Source organism: Meles meles, chromosome 14, assembly GCF_922984935.1.
Source record: "Meles meles chromosome 14, mMelMel3.1 paternal haplotype, whole genome shotgun sequence".
Lineage (NCBI taxonomy): Eukaryota > Metazoa > Chordata > Mammalia > Carnivora > Mustelidae > Meles > Meles meles.
In genome coordinates this window covers 85,243,088-85,261,327 of record NC_060079.1, presented here as the reverse complement: position 1 = coordinate 85,261,327, position 18,240 = coordinate 85,243,088, and the positions used below count along the sequence as shown (strand labels likewise).

Sequence of the window (18,240 nt, the reverse complement as noted above, 5' to 3'; positions counted from 1 at the left end):
TCTGTAACGCACCCTGAGCAAAACGATCCTACTCTAGTCACGCAGGGGCACTACTTTATTCCAAAATTTTCCATCTGTATTCACAGTGGCACTGACCTGTCCTTCCATTTTGGGTATGATTGTTATTTTTTAAGATTTATTTATGGGAGAGAGAGAAGAGGCAGAGGGAGAGAATCCTCAACAGACTCTGCTGAGCAGGGAGCCCGACGTGGGGCTTGCTCTCAGGACCCTGAGGTCATGACCTGAGCTGAAACCAAGTCGGCTACTTAATCGACTGAGCCACCCAGGTGCCCATTTTGGGTATTATTTTTAATCAGGCTTTGCTAGTGTTATACAGTACCCATAAAATAAACTGAAGCATTCTGTATATTTTTCTGTGATCTAGAATCCTTCAACATAAAAATGTCTTTTTTTTTTTTTTTTTTAAGTGGGCTGTGTGCCTTAGTGACCATTCAGCTTCTCTCGTCTGGGGTTGATTTGGGTTATTTATATTCTGCTAGGAAACCATTAATTTTGTATTTCTATATGATGACTAAAAACAGTTTTAAAATTCTTTAAATGCATTTTGTCTCTGTGGATAGACTCTCCTTGGGGAGGGCTGTGCGTGGCTCACCTGGTGATTTGGAGCTTGTGTCAGTCACCGGAAGAGGCCCTTCAGGTATGTTGTGACTTAAGTGGGTTTGACAGTCCTGCTAGGGAGCCAGGGTGCCCTGCGTGACGCAGCCAGCGGCCCGGTTTCTGCCGTGAGACGCTACCACCAAGTACCGGCGTTGCGGTGAAAGTGCCCCTTGAAAGGAACCAGGGCTCCTTGGAGGAGGGGCTGAGTCTAGGTCTGGGGGAGAGAGGAAGAAGATGAGCCGCGAGCGTCTTCCATACCAGAACAAGGGAGGCAGCGCAGCTCAAGTCTGAAGGACATCACAGCGGCTTGAAGAGGCTCCTGTCATCCCAGAGAGGGAGCCCCAGAGTGCCGGGAAGGATAGTCCGAGTACGGCTTGGAGCCCAGATGTGCTTAAGTCTGGTCCGTGGCGATGAAACACAAAGCCTGCTGATCCCCCTTGGAGGCCGGCAGAGGAAGATGCTGTCCAGGGCCTCCTCAGCCTCTCTCGGTCTCGTCAACTCTCCGCCCTTTTGGCTTGTTGATACAGTGAAGGACAGCGAGGGTTCTGATGAGGTGTCCTAGTTCAGAGGAAAAAATGGCACATTGAAGAGAAGGCGCTGGGTGACTCGGCTACTAGCAGCGGCTGCTGTCCGGAAGGAAAGCCAGACCCCTACATCCCGTCCAAGATAATTCCCAGAGGGACGAGGGCCCGGAGTCCTACAAACAACACAGCAGGAGTGCGAGGAGAAAATTGTGCGGGATATTTGTGTGATCAGGGAGCGGGAAGCTCCTAGGAAGACAGGAAACTCAGAAGCCACTAGGAAGCCATTTACCTGCACAACAGAAATGGAACAAAGCAAAACCGGAGTCTATTGTAAATGGTGGTAAATGATTCGCTTGCGAACATTTATAATCTGGACCCACGAATGGTCATTATTTTATTTTCATTATTTATTACTTATGTTCATGTATTGTTGAGAAGAGGACAGAGTCAGACAAAGATGGGTCGAGGGGATGAAAAGACAGTTACGGGAGAATAAGAGCACATGGCCGTTCGCGCTAGGGGAGCGGGCCCAGGTTCCGTTGTCAGGAGAGCAACGGTGCAGGCAGCCCGGCGCCAGCCAACCCACCGGCAAAACCTGCGGGAGGCCGCGCGTCCTGCTGGCGGGAGTGCCGTGGGCGCGGCTCTCCGCAGTCTGGCTTGTCTGCTGCAGGGAAGGCTCGTCGCGACCCCGCTGCTCTGTCGGAAGTGCAGCTTGTGCAGTTGAGCGCGAGCCCATTGGGACGCCCGCTGGAGGATGAGAGCGGCCTGGTGGCGGCGGCCCAGGGGGAGTCGGAGCCAGTTAGCTCCCACCACCCGTGCCCTTTCTGTGGTCAGACGGCAGACTGCGTGGGGGGTTGCCCGGGGAAGAGCCCGGCGGACGGGGAAGAGCTTCTGAGCCAGGCTGGTTCTCGGAAGGTCGTGTCCGGCCCCGCTGCTTGGCCGACGGGTGCCGCCCGCCCGTGTGTCCGGGTCTGCCCGGAGCCCTCGGTCCCCGTGGAGCATGTTCGCTTCCGCCCCTGTGTGCCAGGCTCGGGGGGCTCTGCGAGGGAGAGCCTGCGGGGGCTGCGCACGGCGGGAGGGGCCGCACCCCTCTAGCGGTCGCGCCTTTCGACGGAGGGAGAACACCGTCCTCCCACCGAGATGGCGAGGTTGCCCGCAGGGGTCTGTCACCGACGCTGGCCGCGGACATTGTGCATCTTTGGGACGGAGCCTGCTCCCACCGGGTTTAAGGAGTCTGGGACATAACGTGATTTCCGCTTAGAGAGTGACGTGTCCAAAATGCTTTCGAAGACGAGTTTTGCTGTGTAACGGGCAACTCTCCTGTGTCCAGAGGGTTGGGCTCTCGGGACTCCTTTGGCTTTGCTGTTAGCAGGTCGTTTGCCACGAGGGTCACTGTCTGATGCGGCTGTCTCCGCTCTCAGTTTTTTGTAGCCTCCGACCCAGCGGTGAAGACAGACCGTCTGTGGCAGGACAAGTACACCTTGCGGAAATCCATGATTCCCTCCTTCATCACGATGGACCAGTCCAGAAAGGTAAGGCCAGGAGACACACTCGGGCTGTGTCTTTGCCCACCACGTGACAGGAGCCATCTTCTTAACGCGGCTTTACTGCATTTTACCGTTAGAAGCGCGTAGGAGTTGAATCCATTGATCTGTTAACACGTGTCAGCTAGTGAGGTCTTTGCAGTTTCTGGAATTTGCTCGATGCTGCGCCAGGTGTCTCGTTCTTTAGTTTCCAGTTCGTAGCTTGTTCTTACGCATCTTTGTAGTAGTTGCACGATTAATCATTTGTATGTAAAGGTAACTCCAGGCTGTTTTCTGTTTTAGGTCCTTTTGATAGGAAAGTCAATAAATTTCCTGCACCAGGTCTGTCATGACCAGACCCCCACCGCAAAGATGATAGCAGTGACCAAGTCTGCAGACTCCCCCCAGGACGGTACGCGGGTGCTGGCGGTGGAGGGGCTGTGCGTGTACGGCCCGGAGCCGCCTTCCTCCCGGGGGACGGACGGATGCTCTGGATTGTCCAGAAAACCTTCGTACATAGTGTGATGTGTATGAAATGCCACTATGCCAATTTCCAATTCCCCTTTTTTAAAAAGATTTTATTTACTTATTTGACAGAGATCACAAGTAGGCAGAGAGACAGAGGGGGCGGGGGGAAGCAGGCTCCCCACTGAGCAGAGAGCCTGATGTGGGGCTCGATCCCAGGACCCTGAGACCATGACCTGAGCCGAAGGCAGAGGCTTCACCCACTGAGCCACCCAGGCACTCCTCAATTCCATTTTTTATGTGGGGTTAAACAATAAGTTTTGGGCGAGGTCTGGGTGTTTTACACGTACTAACCCCTTGTAGTAATTTATATTCCTGTTTTCTTTAACTGCTGTAGCCATGCTTTGCTGGGATAGGAAGGATGGCTGCTGCTGATGCTGGCCGCAGCCAACCTGGAGGCTTAGTCAGGGGTCAGCAGGGGCTTACACGCGTGGCTCGCGTTCCGAGTGCCGCGTGGAATTGCCACCTGCTCTGAACGGCGTCTGGCTCCCTTCACTGTTGTCCTCTCCCGCTTTCCCCATCGGTTGCCCCTCTGCCCTGTGATTCTGTGGTGGCGGGCGTGGCCGGCTCGCCGTGTACCGCCTTCTGGCCGTGGCTGCGTTTCCTGCTCACGGGCTCCCTCTGACCGTGTGTGTGATGGTGTGGCAGGCATAGGCAAGACGGTACGAGTTCTTGTTCACGGCGATGGCCGTGCCTTTCCTGAAGAGAAACGTGCAGATGAAATCACGATCACCAACAGTAACAGGCAGGAAGTGGTCAACGAGAGGACAAAACGTGCTGTAAGCGTATGGCACTGCAGGGCTGGCTGTAGGCCCTGGGCGTGCGCTAGACCCCAGACCTTTCTCGCCTGGCATCACCAGGACTGTGCCCTGTGCCGTCCTCGCCTCCCCACAGCCCTGCAGCCACCACTCGGCTCGCTGCTTCTGGGTCGGACGGCTGCAGGTTCCACGCGGCGCTTCTGAGCCGCCTCCATTCCCTTGGCCTTGCGCTCTCGGGGTCCGTCCGTGCAGCCGCAGCGGGATTGCCTCCTTGTAAGGCTGCGTCCCGTTCCATTGTGTGCGGACCCCACGTTTCCTGTGACCGCCCGTCTGTCGGGGACGCTTGCGCTGCTTCCGGATCTCGTGTTGAAGGGATGCTGCCCTGAACGTGGGGTGCGTGTGTCTTTGTGGACGAGTGTCTCCACCGTCTTGGGTGGATGCCCGGTTGCGGACGTCCTGGAGCCTACGGCCGCTGTCCTTGCCATGTCCTGACCCTCCGTGCGCTTGCCACAGTGGCTGCTCCGGCTTGCGCTCCCACCAGCCATGCCCGTGGGCTCCCCTTTGTCCGCAGCCTCGCCGGCGCTTGTGGGTGTGTTTCCGCTTCTGGCTGCTCTGGCAAGGGTGAGGCGGTGCCTCTCTGGTCTGATGTGCATTTCCCCGACGATGAGAGGCGGCGAGTACCTGTTCACGTGCCTCTCGGCCCAGTTTGGTTTCTCGTGTCTGAGAGGACTCGCGGGAGGAGGTCTCGGAGCGTGCGGAAGCGCTGTGCCGGGAAGCCAGACGGAGGCCACGGCTGCTGGGCTCTCGGAGGCGCCCGTGTCACCGTGCTGCTTGGGCCAGCGCTCCGTGGTGTCCCGGGTGCTCCGCGGTTGGGTCAGAGGCCCCCAGTGCATTAAGCACGCGGTTTAGTGCGTACGTTTCAGCCATTCGTGGGCCCGGTTTCGTTCTTAGAACAGAGAGAGGTGTGGTCCGAGTCCAGATTTTCCGGAGAGACCCGTGTTCACGAGGTAGAGCCAGGAGAATGGTACGGACAGGCATGGAGCGCTCCCGTGCCTAGAGAAGACGGCCGGCTCGGCACGGGGCGTGGCGCCGTGCTCGCATGCGGGGGCCGCGGGGGCTTGTGCTCCTCTGGGCTGCTGTGCCGCTGTCCCCCCAGCCCAAACCCTAACCTGAAAGCATTTCTGGGGTAACGTTTACAGTTTTAAAACGATACAGACGAGCAGAAGTACGCAGCTCTCTCCCCACCACCCCTTAAAACGTGGCCGTGGTTCCGCTCACGGGTCGTGTCCCCACATTACGGGGTCATCGGACTCCGCCCCACAGTGACGTGTGGTCTGAACAGCAGTGATCAAAGCCGGTCTTTCTTACCGGGACTGTTACTCTGAGCAGCAAACAGAAAACCGTCCCGAAGGCTCCTGAAGCTTGGGAGCGGCTCGAGGGGAAGACCGTGCGCTGCTGAGGCCTCGCCTCGTCTTGTCCGACCCGGAGTGAGCTGCTCCGTACGTGTGTCTTCTCCCTGTGCTGTTTCTGCTCAGTGTGAAACTGTGGAAACGTTTGTTTTTTATATCACTGCTGAGAGTGAGGTCTCCTTGCTGGTGACAGTCTGCTCTTATTCTGCGTCCCCCCCGAAATCTCCCGATGCGGCTGCTGTGGCGGCCCTGACGCTACAGCCGTGCTCGCCGTTCGCACAGCCCGTCCTCACACGGGCCGTCCCGTGACCGCTTCCCAGGGCGTCCCGTGGGCGCGTGTGGACCCTGGAGTCGTGACTGCCCTGCCCTGCACAGCTCACCGGTGTGGTAGGGGCGGTTTCGGGTTCGCTACACTGACTTGACTTGGAGATCAGCACGCGCCAGCCTGCTGTCGGGGCCCCTTCCCAGGTCACGGCCTGGGGCTGGGGGCTCGCTCGCCTTCCTGGGCACGCATCCCGCTGGGTCTGCCCTCAGTGCCTTTGGGGGTTGTGGCAATGGCTTCTGTACGTGAGGCCTTTCGTTTTATGTTTATTGAAATACAAATTACGTACGTCTGTGTACTTCTCCTCTTGTTCTTTATAGCTACAGATTTGTTCACAGATTTGGAGAACGCGTTTCGGGGGAAGATCGACGCGGCCTACTTTGAGACCAGCAAGTACCTGTTGGACGTCCTGAACAAGAAGTACAGCCTGCTGGACCACATGCAGGCCATGAGGCGGTACCTGCTGCTCGGACAGGGCGACTTCATACGACACCTGATGGACCTGCTCAAGTAAGCGTCTCGGCCCCGAGAGCACGTGGCCGGCCAGCGGGGGCACAGGCGGGAAGAGCAGAGGGGCGTTACAGGGAGACTTGCTGAATTCTCGTGAGCGTGCTGGTGAGATGCCATCCGAAGAGAGTGTCACACTGATCACCCTTCTTCGTGCTCATTTTGTGCCTCGCTCACGGAGGAGCCCGTGGGCCTGGGGGGTGCTGTGGCGCCCCCCGTCCAGTGTCCGTGGGGCGTGCAGCGGGGTCACAGTTGGCTCCTATTTGAAATGAGTCCAAAAAATGTACTGTTTCTTTTTTTTTAAAGATTTTATTTATTTATTAGAGAGAGAGAGAGCATGAGCAGGGAGAAGGGCAGAGAGAGAAGCAGGCTTCCCACTGAGCAGGGAGCCCGAGACGGGTCTCGATCCTAGGACCCTGGGATCATAACCTGAGCTGAAGGCAGGAGCTTGACCGACTGACTCCAGGTGTCCCTAATTCTGTGAAACGTTTGTTCCCATATTGTAGTGGGTTTTTTTGTCTTTTTAGTTTTTATAATTTTGAACCCTTTTATTGATTTTGAGTTTTTAAAAAGCTTATTAAGGATTCAAATAACATTTCTTTTATTTTTAAAAAATCCGTTAGACCGGAACTTGTCCGTCCAGCTACAACTTTGTATCAACACAACCTGACTGGAATTCTTGAAACCGCCGTCAGAGCCACCAACGCCCAGTTTGACAGCCCCGAGATCCTCAGGAGGCTGGACGTGAGGCTGTTGGAGGTACTGGGGCTCGGGCCTGCGTGGCAGGGAGTGCCCTGCTCGAGGGCAGGTGGTCTAGCCTGGTGGGCGGGGGTTGCTGCCTGCTCGGCCTGTGCTTAGACGGGCGAGCTGGACGGACCCTGGGCCCAGAGCCTGCAGCGCTCCCAGGGCGCCTGGCAGCGCGTTGTGGAGTAACTCCTGTTTCTGGTAACGCAGCGGGCGCCGCGGGAATGAGAGGTGACGGTGATGCTCATTAGCAAAATAGTAACACCGCGAGCTTCGATGCGTTTCGTTTCAGTTTGCTAGACGGTGACTTTTCCTTAGGGAACGAGTCTGAGAAACGTCGTACGCTGTTTGCTCTGATGAAGGACCATTAGCAGGGACTATTGGGTTTTTAAAATGTGGACTTTTAAAGGATTTGGGACATAGAAGCCAGTGAGTGTCTGTCACCAGAGTGTGGTGAGTAATTCTAAATGGATTTCATGGTGCTTCTGCAGAACCACGCCCTTCGTTGCACGGTGTCTGCAGAGTGTCTCCCGGGTGGCTGGGGTTCCAGTACCAAAGGCACAGGAGTGCACGGAAGGGTGTGGTTCTCGTGTCGCTGACACTCAGAACTGAAGAGGCTTTTGCAGAAATTGGGCTTGATTTTACTGCCGTTTCTCCGAGGCCCGGACCCGCCCCTGGCAGTCAGCGGAGTACCGGCGGGAAAGCCTGCAGTGTTTGTTTTTTGTCCCCAGGTCTCTCCAGGTGACACCGGGTGGGACGTGTTCAGCCTGGACTACCACGTCGACGGGCCCATCGCAACGGTAAGGCTGTGCTGAGTGACGGGACAGCAGCCACAGCCCCTCAGCTGCTACTGTCGCTTGTTTGCGACCAGCTGTCTTCTCCAGCCGCTAGGAAAGCACTGACATCTGGGATAGACCCACTGAGTGAAACAGACGAGACTCGTGTGTCTTCTAGCTGGTCATTAATGAGCGCTGAAATGATCGGTAATTTTAAAAGTTCCTAAAAAACCATTTGTCCCAGCTTAGGTTTTAGCGAGGACTTAGTGCATCGCCGGTGATGCTCCGTTGCTCTTGGACGGTAGCGAGTCATTCCGAGGCCAGCAAGTGTGTTTCGAGGGAGTTTCCCGGTTGTACTCTTGGATCAAACGTTCCCTTAAACCGACAGGAAATAGCTGTACCGTTGTATGGAGTGCGTTTGCCGCACTTAACGGAAGCGCTGTTGCGGGGTGCGGGGAGACCGACCATCAGGATGTGTCCGTGGCGAGCCTGGCCCCTCAGCGCTCGCGCTTCTGTTCAGACCCGAGCGGAGCCTCCTTCACCGGGAAGCTTCTTTGAACCTACTCCAGTCCTTCCACAGCTGAAGTGTTGGAACAGGACATGCGTTTCTTTTAATTATCGGGGAATATACTCCATTAAGAAGTAATACAGTTTGGCTTTAAAATTTCTCCAGGGATGAGTGACACCCCCGCTGGGGTGCTTCCCCAGGGCTGTCCTGTCCTGGCGCTCCCGGTGCGCCCTGCCGGGTGCTGGCGCGGCTGCCGTGGGCCGGGAGCGCCGGGAGCTCACGCGCCTCCCCAGTGTTGAAACGTCACCAGGTCGAAGCCTCTGTATTGTAAACGCATAACTGCTGGCAGGTTTAATTTTTGTGTCATAGTCAAATTCATTTGTTCTCCTTTGACTTCTGTCCTTAGTGGTTTTAATTCTTATTCCTTAAAATGCTCCGTTTTAGGGGTCCTGGCTGGCTCAGTCCGTTAAGCGTCCAGCTCCTGATTCCTGCTCAGGTCATGATCTCCGGGTCCTGAGTCCAAGCTCTCTGTTAGGCTCCCCGCTAGGCATGGAGCCTAGGAAAAAAAATCTGTTCTGTGCATTATCATTTAAATCGGAAACTTTCATATTACCTAGTTTGTGAATACATTGTATATTACCGTTTCTGGTGTGAAGGACACCGCAGTAAAGACCATCGTATCTTATTTCGAAGGACGAGTGCCTCGAGTCGTGGTGAACTGAGCGCGGCCCACAGACGCAGCTGCTGGGTTCCGGGCGGTACTGCAGGTTTTACTGAAGGTGCACAGTTAGGCGCGGCACAGCCTGTGTGTGAACACTCGCTTACGGGGTCTGGTTTTTAAAGTCTAGATTTTTGAAAGCTCTCGTCGAAACACTCAAGAAGTTTGTATCGCAGATTTATTTAAGGAGCACATTTGGAATGGCTCTCTAGCTGTGGCTAACAGGTGTGGACTTCCATGCCGGCGCCAGCGGGGGGAGAGCACACCTGGGAGGCTCCTCGGAGGGGGGAGCAGGGCATTGGAACACGTCAGCACGGTGTGCTGGGGACATCGTGCGGGGCGGGACGTCTTGCACCTCTGGCCTTTGCTGTTCCTGTCCTGGCTTAGCCTCTGTCCTGGCTTGTTATATTTTCCACTACTTGGAATATTTTATCGAAAGATACACTTTTTATAAAGTCAAATTTTGGAAGAAAATGGATTGTCTGCTTTTTCCCTGTTAAATTTATTGTATTATCTCTCTTCCTTTTATGTTCTCGTTAACTGAGATCGTCATTTTTGTAGAGCATTTAATTATGGTGAGAACGTCTCCTGTATTAGTCACACAATTTTGTCTCCTTAGCGTAGTGTAATTGTAGCTTCTTGCTAGCTCTGTGAAGAAGGACATGGAGAGATCATCTCTAGTCTTCTCACTTGGGTGCTGAGTAGGATAAAATCCATGGGTTTCTGTCCTGGATCTCCAGGGCATTGAGGTAAGGTGTCAGAAGCTTATTTAATATTTTTCTGAGCTTTATTCTACACAGACCGTGAACTGAGAGCCCAGGTGTGCAGTAAAACTAAAGGCGAAGGGTGTTCCCTTGCAGTGGGGTGCAGTGGGGTACGAGTGTTCTCTCTGAAACAGCTGCCGAGTTTAAAGGGTTGTGGTGGGACTGGATGTTTGTAAACTGGGTCCCATGGAGTGCGCTCTGGGAGCCGGCGCTTACAGGAGCCTCTGGTTGGCGTTTGTACGGCACATTTCTTTGTTTATTTTTTAAAATCTTTTTTTTTTTTTAAGATTTTTATTTATTTGACAGAGAGATCACAAGTAGGCAGAGAGACAGGCAGAGAGAGAGGAAGAGAAGCAGGATCCCCGATACAGGGCTCGATCCCAGGACCCTGAGATCATGACCTGAGCCGAAGACAGAGGCTCAACCCACTGAGCCCCCAGGACCCCCACGTTTCTTTAATGCAGTCGTAAAGTTGTCCCGTCACCTTCGTCTCCGTAGTGGCATGAGCAGTGGTGAGGGTAGCACCGCAGAGTCCAAGGTGCCCTCCCTTCAGGGTTGATTTCAGAGTCCGTGCAGAGCGGTCCCTGACCCCTCTGCTTTAGACATGCACCTGCCAAATGCTGGCGCAGAGAGCGCTGCAGGAGACAGACAGGTGGTTCTTGTAAGGACTACGTGTGGGCAGTGCCGAGAACACACAAGGCGGGAAGCCGGTCCAGCAGTGTTCGGCGAAGTGCTCTGATTGCAAGGGTCCGGTGCTAAGTGTCCTGGCTGGAGAAGGGGCTGGGAAGGGCGTGTGGCCTTTGTCCTTGAGGGGCAGGCGGGGTCTGGGCTGGAGGAGAGTGTGGGCTAGCAAGGACGTAGGGGCTGCAAGAGGGTGATGTGGGGGAACGCCCCCACCCAGCACTGCGGGCCGCAGAGGGCCTGCTCAGGCGGCCTGTTTCCGGCTTGTGCTGCGAGGGCTGCGCTGGGGACACAGAAGATGCATCCCTTTCTCACGGCATCTGGGAAGGGGCAAACGTGTGCCCCGTCTGTGTGCACACAAACACAGTAGTGTCGGAACCGTGTTTGCACGGGACAGACTCTAGAAGATTCTTTGTGGGTCACCTGACATGCGTACTTAACCGGCCCCACAGGAGGGAGGTGGGCGTGGAAGGAAGGCCTCCTCCCACCCCTGTCCACAGGGCGCATCTTCCCGGGATGGGACCCTGCCAGCCAGTTGCGGTGAAATGGCTTCAAGAGCGAGATGAACCTACTGGAAGACCCCCCGCAGCCCCTTTACGGCCCGGGGTCCTTCTAGGCCCTGCCTCGCCAGATTCATCCCCTCACATCGCCCTCGGGGGGTCGGGCCCGGGGAGCTGCCGCGGAGCCGGAGCCGGAGTTAAGAGTCCGCGTGTTCGACCAAGGGTTAGGCTGGTTTAAAGTCGCAGCACAGCGTCCTCCAGCCGCGGACGCCCAGGCCTCCGTTTCTCAGTCTGTGGAACGGACGTGAGAGTGACGCGCTGCTCAGCACGTCCCTGACCACGGCGGCTCCGTGCGACGGGGCTTCCTGCGAGGAATTAGTTGCGCACGTGCCACTTAGAATTTATGAGACTCGATTGTGTGTTCCTTGGCCTTTTTGCATTTAGAGAAAACGTGACGATAGCTCGAGCCCTGTCCTGGGAAGATCTCGGTGGCAGAGCACTACCCGCCTGTCTCGTGCTCTTCTTTTCAGGTGTTCACTCGCGAGTGTATGAGCCACTACCTGCGGGTGTTCAACTTCCTGTGGCGGGCCAAGCGGATGGAGTACGTCCTGACCGACATCCGCAAGGGCCACATGTGCAACGCCAAGCTCCTGAGAAACGTGCCCGGTAAGCCGGCCCGGGCCGCACCGCGGGGACAGGCAGGGCCGTCCCCCGCTGAGAAGGGACGCCGTCTGCTTGCGGACGTGCCGTCTGTGGGAAGGCGGTCATGCCGCGGACCTGGGTTTCTGTGCAGACCGGGAAGAAAACCGAGTCCCGTTGGGTTGTTCCAGATCACGAGGTCTCTCTGAGCTCCGTGCGTTTGCACTCTGGTGTTCACGTAGGGATTTTGTTGACTGAGCGGTTTCCTGAGTGAGTGATCCTTGGAAATCCACTTAGTGTGTTGACTAGTCTGTTTGGAAATTGCTTGGATGTTTGTTTGGTTCGTAAACCAGGACGTGGAAGCATTTGGTGATACTATTTTATAATTATAAGCTGTTACGAACGTTCTCATGTCAGCTAGCCAGGCTTATTTTAAGGTGTAAGTACTGAATACGTTCAATTTTCTGTTCGAAACCTTCGAGAAGGTGTTTCAGCATTGTGTCCTTCAAGAGAAACAGAAATGATAGATCCTTCGTCGTTTGGGGAAAGTGATTACTGAGAAAGGAGCCATTGTGTGACGGCAGGCAGGCGTGATCCCTCCGCGAGTACTAGGTCAAGGCCGATCCTTGAGCAGCTCCCAGAGTTCCAGAATAGCGACACCCCAGAAGCCAGGGGCCGGTGTGTTGACACGAGGGGCAGTTTGTGTTGGCTGTCCCGTGCCTCCTGCATTCACAGCTGCTCTTTCCTGGGGATCAGGATGCCCTTGCGCTCGCGGCCTTGCTTCCTCTGGACTCACTTCTTAGGAAATTGGTAATAACGATCCTCTGACATGGCTGTAAAGGAAGTGATAGGGAACGTTTTCTTTAACTACCACCCTGCTCGTGGCGAGGAAATACTGCCTTCGAGTGTCTCTAGTGCATGGGGCTGCCTGGCAGAGGGGCTGCTTTGTGGGGGAAGGTTAGAAGGGGCACCTGTCACTCAGGGCCTCGCAGTCTTCTGGCTCTGCGCCTGTCCCCCTTTCCCACAGTTTGTCTCGGGCTGACTTGCTGGGTCTGCTGGGTGGCCATCGTGGCTGGCCTTGCGGTCTCCCTGGGGGGCATCGGTGCTGCGGCGCGAGTGGTGCCCGTGTCCCCAATGCTGCCTGATGCGGACGGGCTCCAGGCAGTGCATCCGCTCCGTGCCCGTGCTGCTGCGGCTTCGCAGGAGGTGTCCGGGCAGCCCGGGCTCTGTAGCAGGTCCCGCTGTTGGCTGGCGGTGACCCGTGTCTGATCTCACCGTCCCCTAACCAGGACCTCGCTCTTGCACTGAGTGCTCGGCAAGCTCTGCTCTCGACGTGAAGGCCACACATGTCTGATCAGTTTTCTGCGTGTGGGAGAAGTGGGCTTTACCCCTCATGGCGTTAATCACACCAGCCGAACGTCGTGCCGCTAGGGAGAGCTCTGTGTTAGCTTCTGTCACTGACCCTTTCCTTGTTGCTGAGACCTCCCCTGGAATCCTGTAATAGCGGAGTGTTGGCTCCTCGTATGTGTGTGTGCCGTCCTGTCCTGTCTCTTTGGTTGTGTGGGTTTTCTTTTCTCCCATGAATGTAGCTAACGGGATAAGCTGTTTTTGCAAGGATCCATCTGTTTGCATCTGAATGGTTCCTTAGATGGTTAGGGATGGAACAGCTGGGCGGCAGGTACGGATTCTCATTTACTTTACGTTCGCGAAGCTGGTGCTGGGGTTTCAGCTCCGCGTGCGCGTCGTCGTCGGATGACTTTGGGGACGACGTGCTGGTTCAGGGCGCGCCCCCGGGCCCAGCGCTCTGCCTGGCGAGTGGCTGTGTTGCTCTGGATCAGCGGAAGCTGAAAGCTGGGTGCTGCCTTCGAGCAGATTCCCTCTGATTTCATGTTTCTAATGCGTTTGAGATATTGAGTAAATGCTTTCTTTTGTCATTTGTGTTTTACTTTCCAGGAAACTGGTGCTTTGCTCCTGTTTCTGTGGGGCGTGATGGTCTTACTTTCAGTTATAGGAGTGTTTCAAAGTCGTTAGTGTCCAGGCTACTAATGAGCTGAAATCAATCAGCTACTTCGTTAGGTCTTATTAGTATAGAAAATTGAGAAACATCCTGCCAACCGTAAATCTGAGGCAAAAACCCAGAGCGATCATATAAAGTGCTTCTGTAACCACTTTGGGAGTTCTTCACTCCTGTACGGGGCAGATAGCTGGCGTGCCCACGCACAGTGTCGTTCGTACCCAGGTGTCATTGCAGTAATACTGGTTGAAACTTTTTTAACTTTTTTGGAGTAAGTAGTTACACTGGAAAATGAGGTGCTTGGTGCAGGAGTTTCGATCGCCGTCTGCCGCGATGCTGATGCCCGTTTCCGTATATCTGTCTCTCAGCTAGAAAAAGCTAGAAAAAGTTGTTGTTAGAAAAATCGTTTAAGTGGTGTGGACTTTAGCTGTTTTTGTTGTTGGATTCAGTTAATCTAAAAAGTATCGCAGCTAGTGGCAACTGGATTTGTATTCCCCGTAACTGCTAACACAATGAAGTAGATAAACACAGTTCCCTGAGCTTGTGTTCTTTCTCGTCCTTGGTGTACGGGGTGGGGAGAGTGAATGGAGGCTCCGCCCCAGAGAAGTGCTATTAAAACGATCTCCTTTTCCCTCCTGTCAGGAATGAAAGTGAGCATGGTGGCGGTGGGAGGGGTGGTCAGGCCCTTGTCAGGGACGCACGGCCACGGGCCCCGCTGCCACGTTCTGCCTGTGTGATTGGCGGCTGTTTTTCTTTCTTGATTAATGTAGTAATAATGTTCATCGTGCGATGGACAGTGTTCTGGGCTGCAGAAATGTAACTTAAAAAATGAGTAGACATTTCTCTCTTTGAAGTACCTCCCTGTGTGTATCAGGTCTGCGTACATGGAGGAGGCTCCTCGGTGATGAGACCTTTGTAAGGTGCTCCCTGTGCCGGACCGTGAACCGTGTGGTTCGTGGTCAGCGCAGACGCTGAGCGGCACTGCCTAGGCAGGTCCACCATTCGCCAGCACCACGCTGTGGCCAGGAGCCCATTTCCTTGTCTTCCTCCTCGGTTCCCTCATCTGAGGGCAGGGTCCCGACGGCAGCACTCACTTCCTGGGGTCTTGGATCCCGGGTCAGTGTAGGGCTCTGACCAGTGTGGCCTGGGGTGCGGGAGGGAGGCGCCTTGCCCGCGTCACTGCTGGCTGCCTGGCCGTGCAGAGGATAGCGGGTGGCGTTTGTGCAGAGGACAGCGGGTGGCGTTTGTGCAGAGGACAGCGGGTGGCGTTTGCAGGGCCTTCGTGGCGATGAGATTCCGCATGCGGGGGTCTGAGGAATCCGGCTTCGTACCGACTTCTTCGAGCCTTTGCCTTGCGAAGTAAATCCCACGGGGCTTCGGTCCCGTCGCTTTTTGGTGTCGTAGCCTTAGTTTCGCATACGGCTTAAAGGAGGTGACTGGCGATTGTGAAGAAACTGCTTTAGGGTACTTCTTTTTTTTTTAAACAAGCTTTTTACAAATTTTAACAAACCCGGCGCTGTTGAAGGTGCATCTCCAGATGGGGGGGCTTCCCGTGGGAGGTGCCTCGGCAGCGAGCCCGCGGTGTTTGGGTCGGCCGGGACGTTCTCGCAGCAGCCCATAGAGGGCAGCACGGAGTTGCAGATGGACCTCACGCCTGGTCTGACTGTTCCTGGTTTTGTGCGTGCCGCTCTCTGCCCCGAAGCCAGCCCGCCGCCGGGTGTTGGGTTTCTGTAGGACCCGGGGTCCTCATGGGTGTGGCTTGTATGGAGCCACCGTGCATGCTGGTAAGCACACGCGGTCTCTCCAGGTGCCATTGCCCGGCCTTCGGGGGAAAGGTCACTCCGGCTCCGGGGTGAAGCCCCAAGTGGAGTTGTACGTGGCGCCTGTTTGCTTTTAGAAGCTTCCTGATGCCATGGCGCAGGTGACCCCCACGTAAAACAGCATTTTGTGATGCTCTTCTAGGCGGAAAGCAGTTTGGGTGAGCAGGTGTGGGTGTCGGGGAGCCCCGGCAGCCGCTCTGGTACTGTCTGCAGGAAGAGTGCACCCTTCATTCTGGGCGCGCAGACGACTGTCCTCATCCTGCACGGGAGCATTGACGCCGCCCAGGGACACCGGGTTCCCGACGGTGGGGAGGTCGGGGGCTTTGGAGCACGCGCTTGTCCTCTGAGGTGGCCTGCTGCAGCTGCGAGGGCCCGACGCCGACCCAGCCAGCAGAGTCCCCACAGGGCACTGCGGCCGGTTTTAAAGTCTGTGTCCCGCAGCTCTCTCTGTCCCGTGTTTGTTTCATTTCCTCGTCACACTTAGGGGGTCGAGGACGGCTCTCGGAGGAATGCGTGCGGCAGTCGGTTGCCCACGGAGCTAGTTCAAGGCGTTTGGGCTGGAAACCAACATGTGCCCAGTCCGACCCACACTGAAATGTGCCTGTGACCGTTCCTTTGTGGCCCCGTCTGCCTGAGCCCTCCTCTGCGTGGTGTCCTCTCCTCGAACTCTGGGAAAGTCTTTGAACAAACAGTTAACAGTATGAGCGGAGAATGGCTGTCTGTGGTGACCTCTAAGCCTTTCGATGGTTTTGTAATCTTTCAAAGAACAGGAACGGGGTCAGGGCTCAGGCCCATCTCCCTCCAGGGTCATGTCTCTCTCAGGGGACGAGGTCCCGTTCGGGCCCTCACGGAAAGGTCACGTTTGTCTCCAGATCACTGGGAGTCGTGAGGTCTTGCCCGGCGGCGGCGTGTTGTGAAAAAGCCGCGGAGCCGAGCAGACGGTCAGGCCGGCACTGTGAGACGTGTCTGATTCTCAGATGCCGCCGTCGCTTGTCCGGTCCTTCCGTCGCCTGGAGTGGCGCACGTGACCAGACGGCTAAGCCCTTGGCTGCTCAGAGGCCCCGAGACCGGCCACGGAGGGGCCGTTCCCTGTGCGGAGGCGCCGACCGTGAGGGCTGGAGGCGGTGGTTTCGGGGGGCGCGCGCAGCCGTGCGGGGCTGGGGGCAGCGTGTGGCGGCTGGCATGCCCCCCCGGCGGCTGACATGGCTCCCCGCTCGCCGGCAGAGTTCTCCGCGGTGCTGCACCACTGCCACATCCTGGCGTCCGAGATGGTCCACTTCGTCCACCAGATGCAGTACTACATCACGTTCGAGGTACCTGCGCCCCTCCTGCCCGTGGAGCACGCCGTGTCTGTGCGGCCCCGGGAAGACACGCTTATCCCCGAGGGTCGCGGTTGTGTCTCCTAGGTGCTGGAGTGCTCCTGGGACGAGCTCTGGAACAAGGTGCAGCAGGCCCAAGACTTGGACCACATCATCGCGGCGCACGAGGGCTTCCTGGACACCATCATCTCCCGCTGTCTGCTGGACGCCGACTCCAGGGTAAGCCCCGGGGGCTGCTGGGAAGCAGGAGCCCTGAGAGTCTTCTCCTCTGGGTCTCCTGTCCCCTGGGACATCTTAGGAATCGCCCAAAGCCTGCGTTGGTCGTAACCAGGGCTGTTTTAGTAATCGCTTGACCTTCTGGGTGGGCTGTTCCATGCGGAATTAGAGCCAGAACGTGCTCTGAAGGGGGTGAGGAGTGGTGAAGCTTGTGCCCGCGCCGGTCTGTTCCTAGCGTGGCCGTGGTTCATCCATGGGGGCTCGGAAGACAGAGACGACCCCCGGCTGCTTTCGCGTCGTGCACGGAGTGAGCCAGGCGGGCGGTGCGAGTTGGGGAGGAGGATGGCATGAGCTCGCGCGGAGTGCTCCAGGCTGTCCCTTTGCTATCTTATCTGGGGACCGGGGTCTTCTCTGTGTTTGCCTTGGTTAAGGGCATGTCTGGCTGCACAGGTCAGAGATCAGCCGTCTGTCTAGAAGACCGCGGGGTCCTCGGTCCCAGCCTGGGCACTAGTGCTGCTTCCCCGTAGACGCCTGCTCCAGGCGTTGCTGCTCCGGGCCGCCGAGCCTCGTGAGTTCTGACTTCACTCCTGCGTCTCGGGAAGCAGCGAGCACATTGTTTTCTGTTGAAACGAACATACTGTGATGGGAGCCAAAATTTTGTGTGCATTTTAGACGTGAAATGTGTGACTTCACGGAGATTTCCAGCTCGCGGGCTGCCTCTGCTTCTCCCGCGCCCTCCTCGAGGGAAACGCGCGGCCTCCGTGTGTCCGATTTTACTGCTGACCCTGTCGCTCGTCTCTGCAAAACAGTTGCTCAAAGATGCTTCGATGTAGAAAGCTTTTCAGAAGCGTATGGAGACGGGCACATGAGTAATTTAAGACACTTTGGATGTAACTCATAATTTAAGAAATGTGTTCCCGCGGCCTTTGACCTTGGCCGCGGTGAGCGAGCCTTGTCTGTGTCAGCTGAACCCGTGGCTGCCGTCTCGGTGAGCCGTCCGGAGGGTGGCGCGCGCGCTTCAGGCGCTCACGGGGTACAGAGGGACGGCACAGCGCTGTCACGTGGGAAGAGGCGTGACACTCGTCTCTCCTGCCGGGCTGCAAGACGTAAATGGTGTGATTCGCAGAAGCCTGTCATCACAGTGAGGGACGCGGAAGTGGTCGCTACCTCTGTTCCTAGAGGCTTCGGAGCCATGGGTCGCGTTTTACAGAGATTAGCGTCGTTAGAGTCTGGGCTTTTGGGGGACGGGGCACCTGTGAGGATCACGGCCGCACCGATGGTCTGCGTGTGGGCCGCGAGGAGCGTCAGCGGCTGGCCGCGCTGGCTTTCCGCCACGTGCGTGTGTGACAGTTCCG

General features: G+C 56.3%; 1 protein-coding gene across 2 annotated transcripts in view; it reads left to right on the top strand.

The window, feature by feature from the left end:
* Positions 1 to 18,240, top strand: part of TUBGCP3 (tubulin gamma complex associated protein 3) — a 65,164-nt gene that overhangs the window by 38,204 nt on the left and 8,720 nt on the right. The window contains exons 12-19 of one of the 2 annotated variants that reach the window (XM_046028272.1): positions 2,564 to 2,674; positions 2,969 to 3,077; positions 6,018 to 6,189; positions 6,810 to 6,945; positions 7,662 to 7,730; positions 11,408 to 11,543; positions 16,575 to 16,663; positions 16,757 to 16,888. In XM_046028272.1, the coding sequence (XP_045884228.1) occupies positions 2,564 to 2,674; positions 2,969 to 3,077; positions 6,018 to 6,189; positions 6,810 to 6,945; positions 7,662 to 7,730; positions 11,408 to 11,543; positions 16,575 to 16,663; positions 16,757 to 16,888 (954 nt within the window). Of the gene's footprint in view, positions 1 to 2,563; positions 2,675 to 2,968; positions 3,078 to 5,999; positions 6,190 to 6,809; positions 6,946 to 7,661; positions 7,731 to 11,407; positions 11,544 to 16,574; positions 16,664 to 16,756; positions 16,889 to 18,240 lie in introns of both variants that reach the window. The other variant, XM_046028271.1, reaches the window with a different exon arrangement.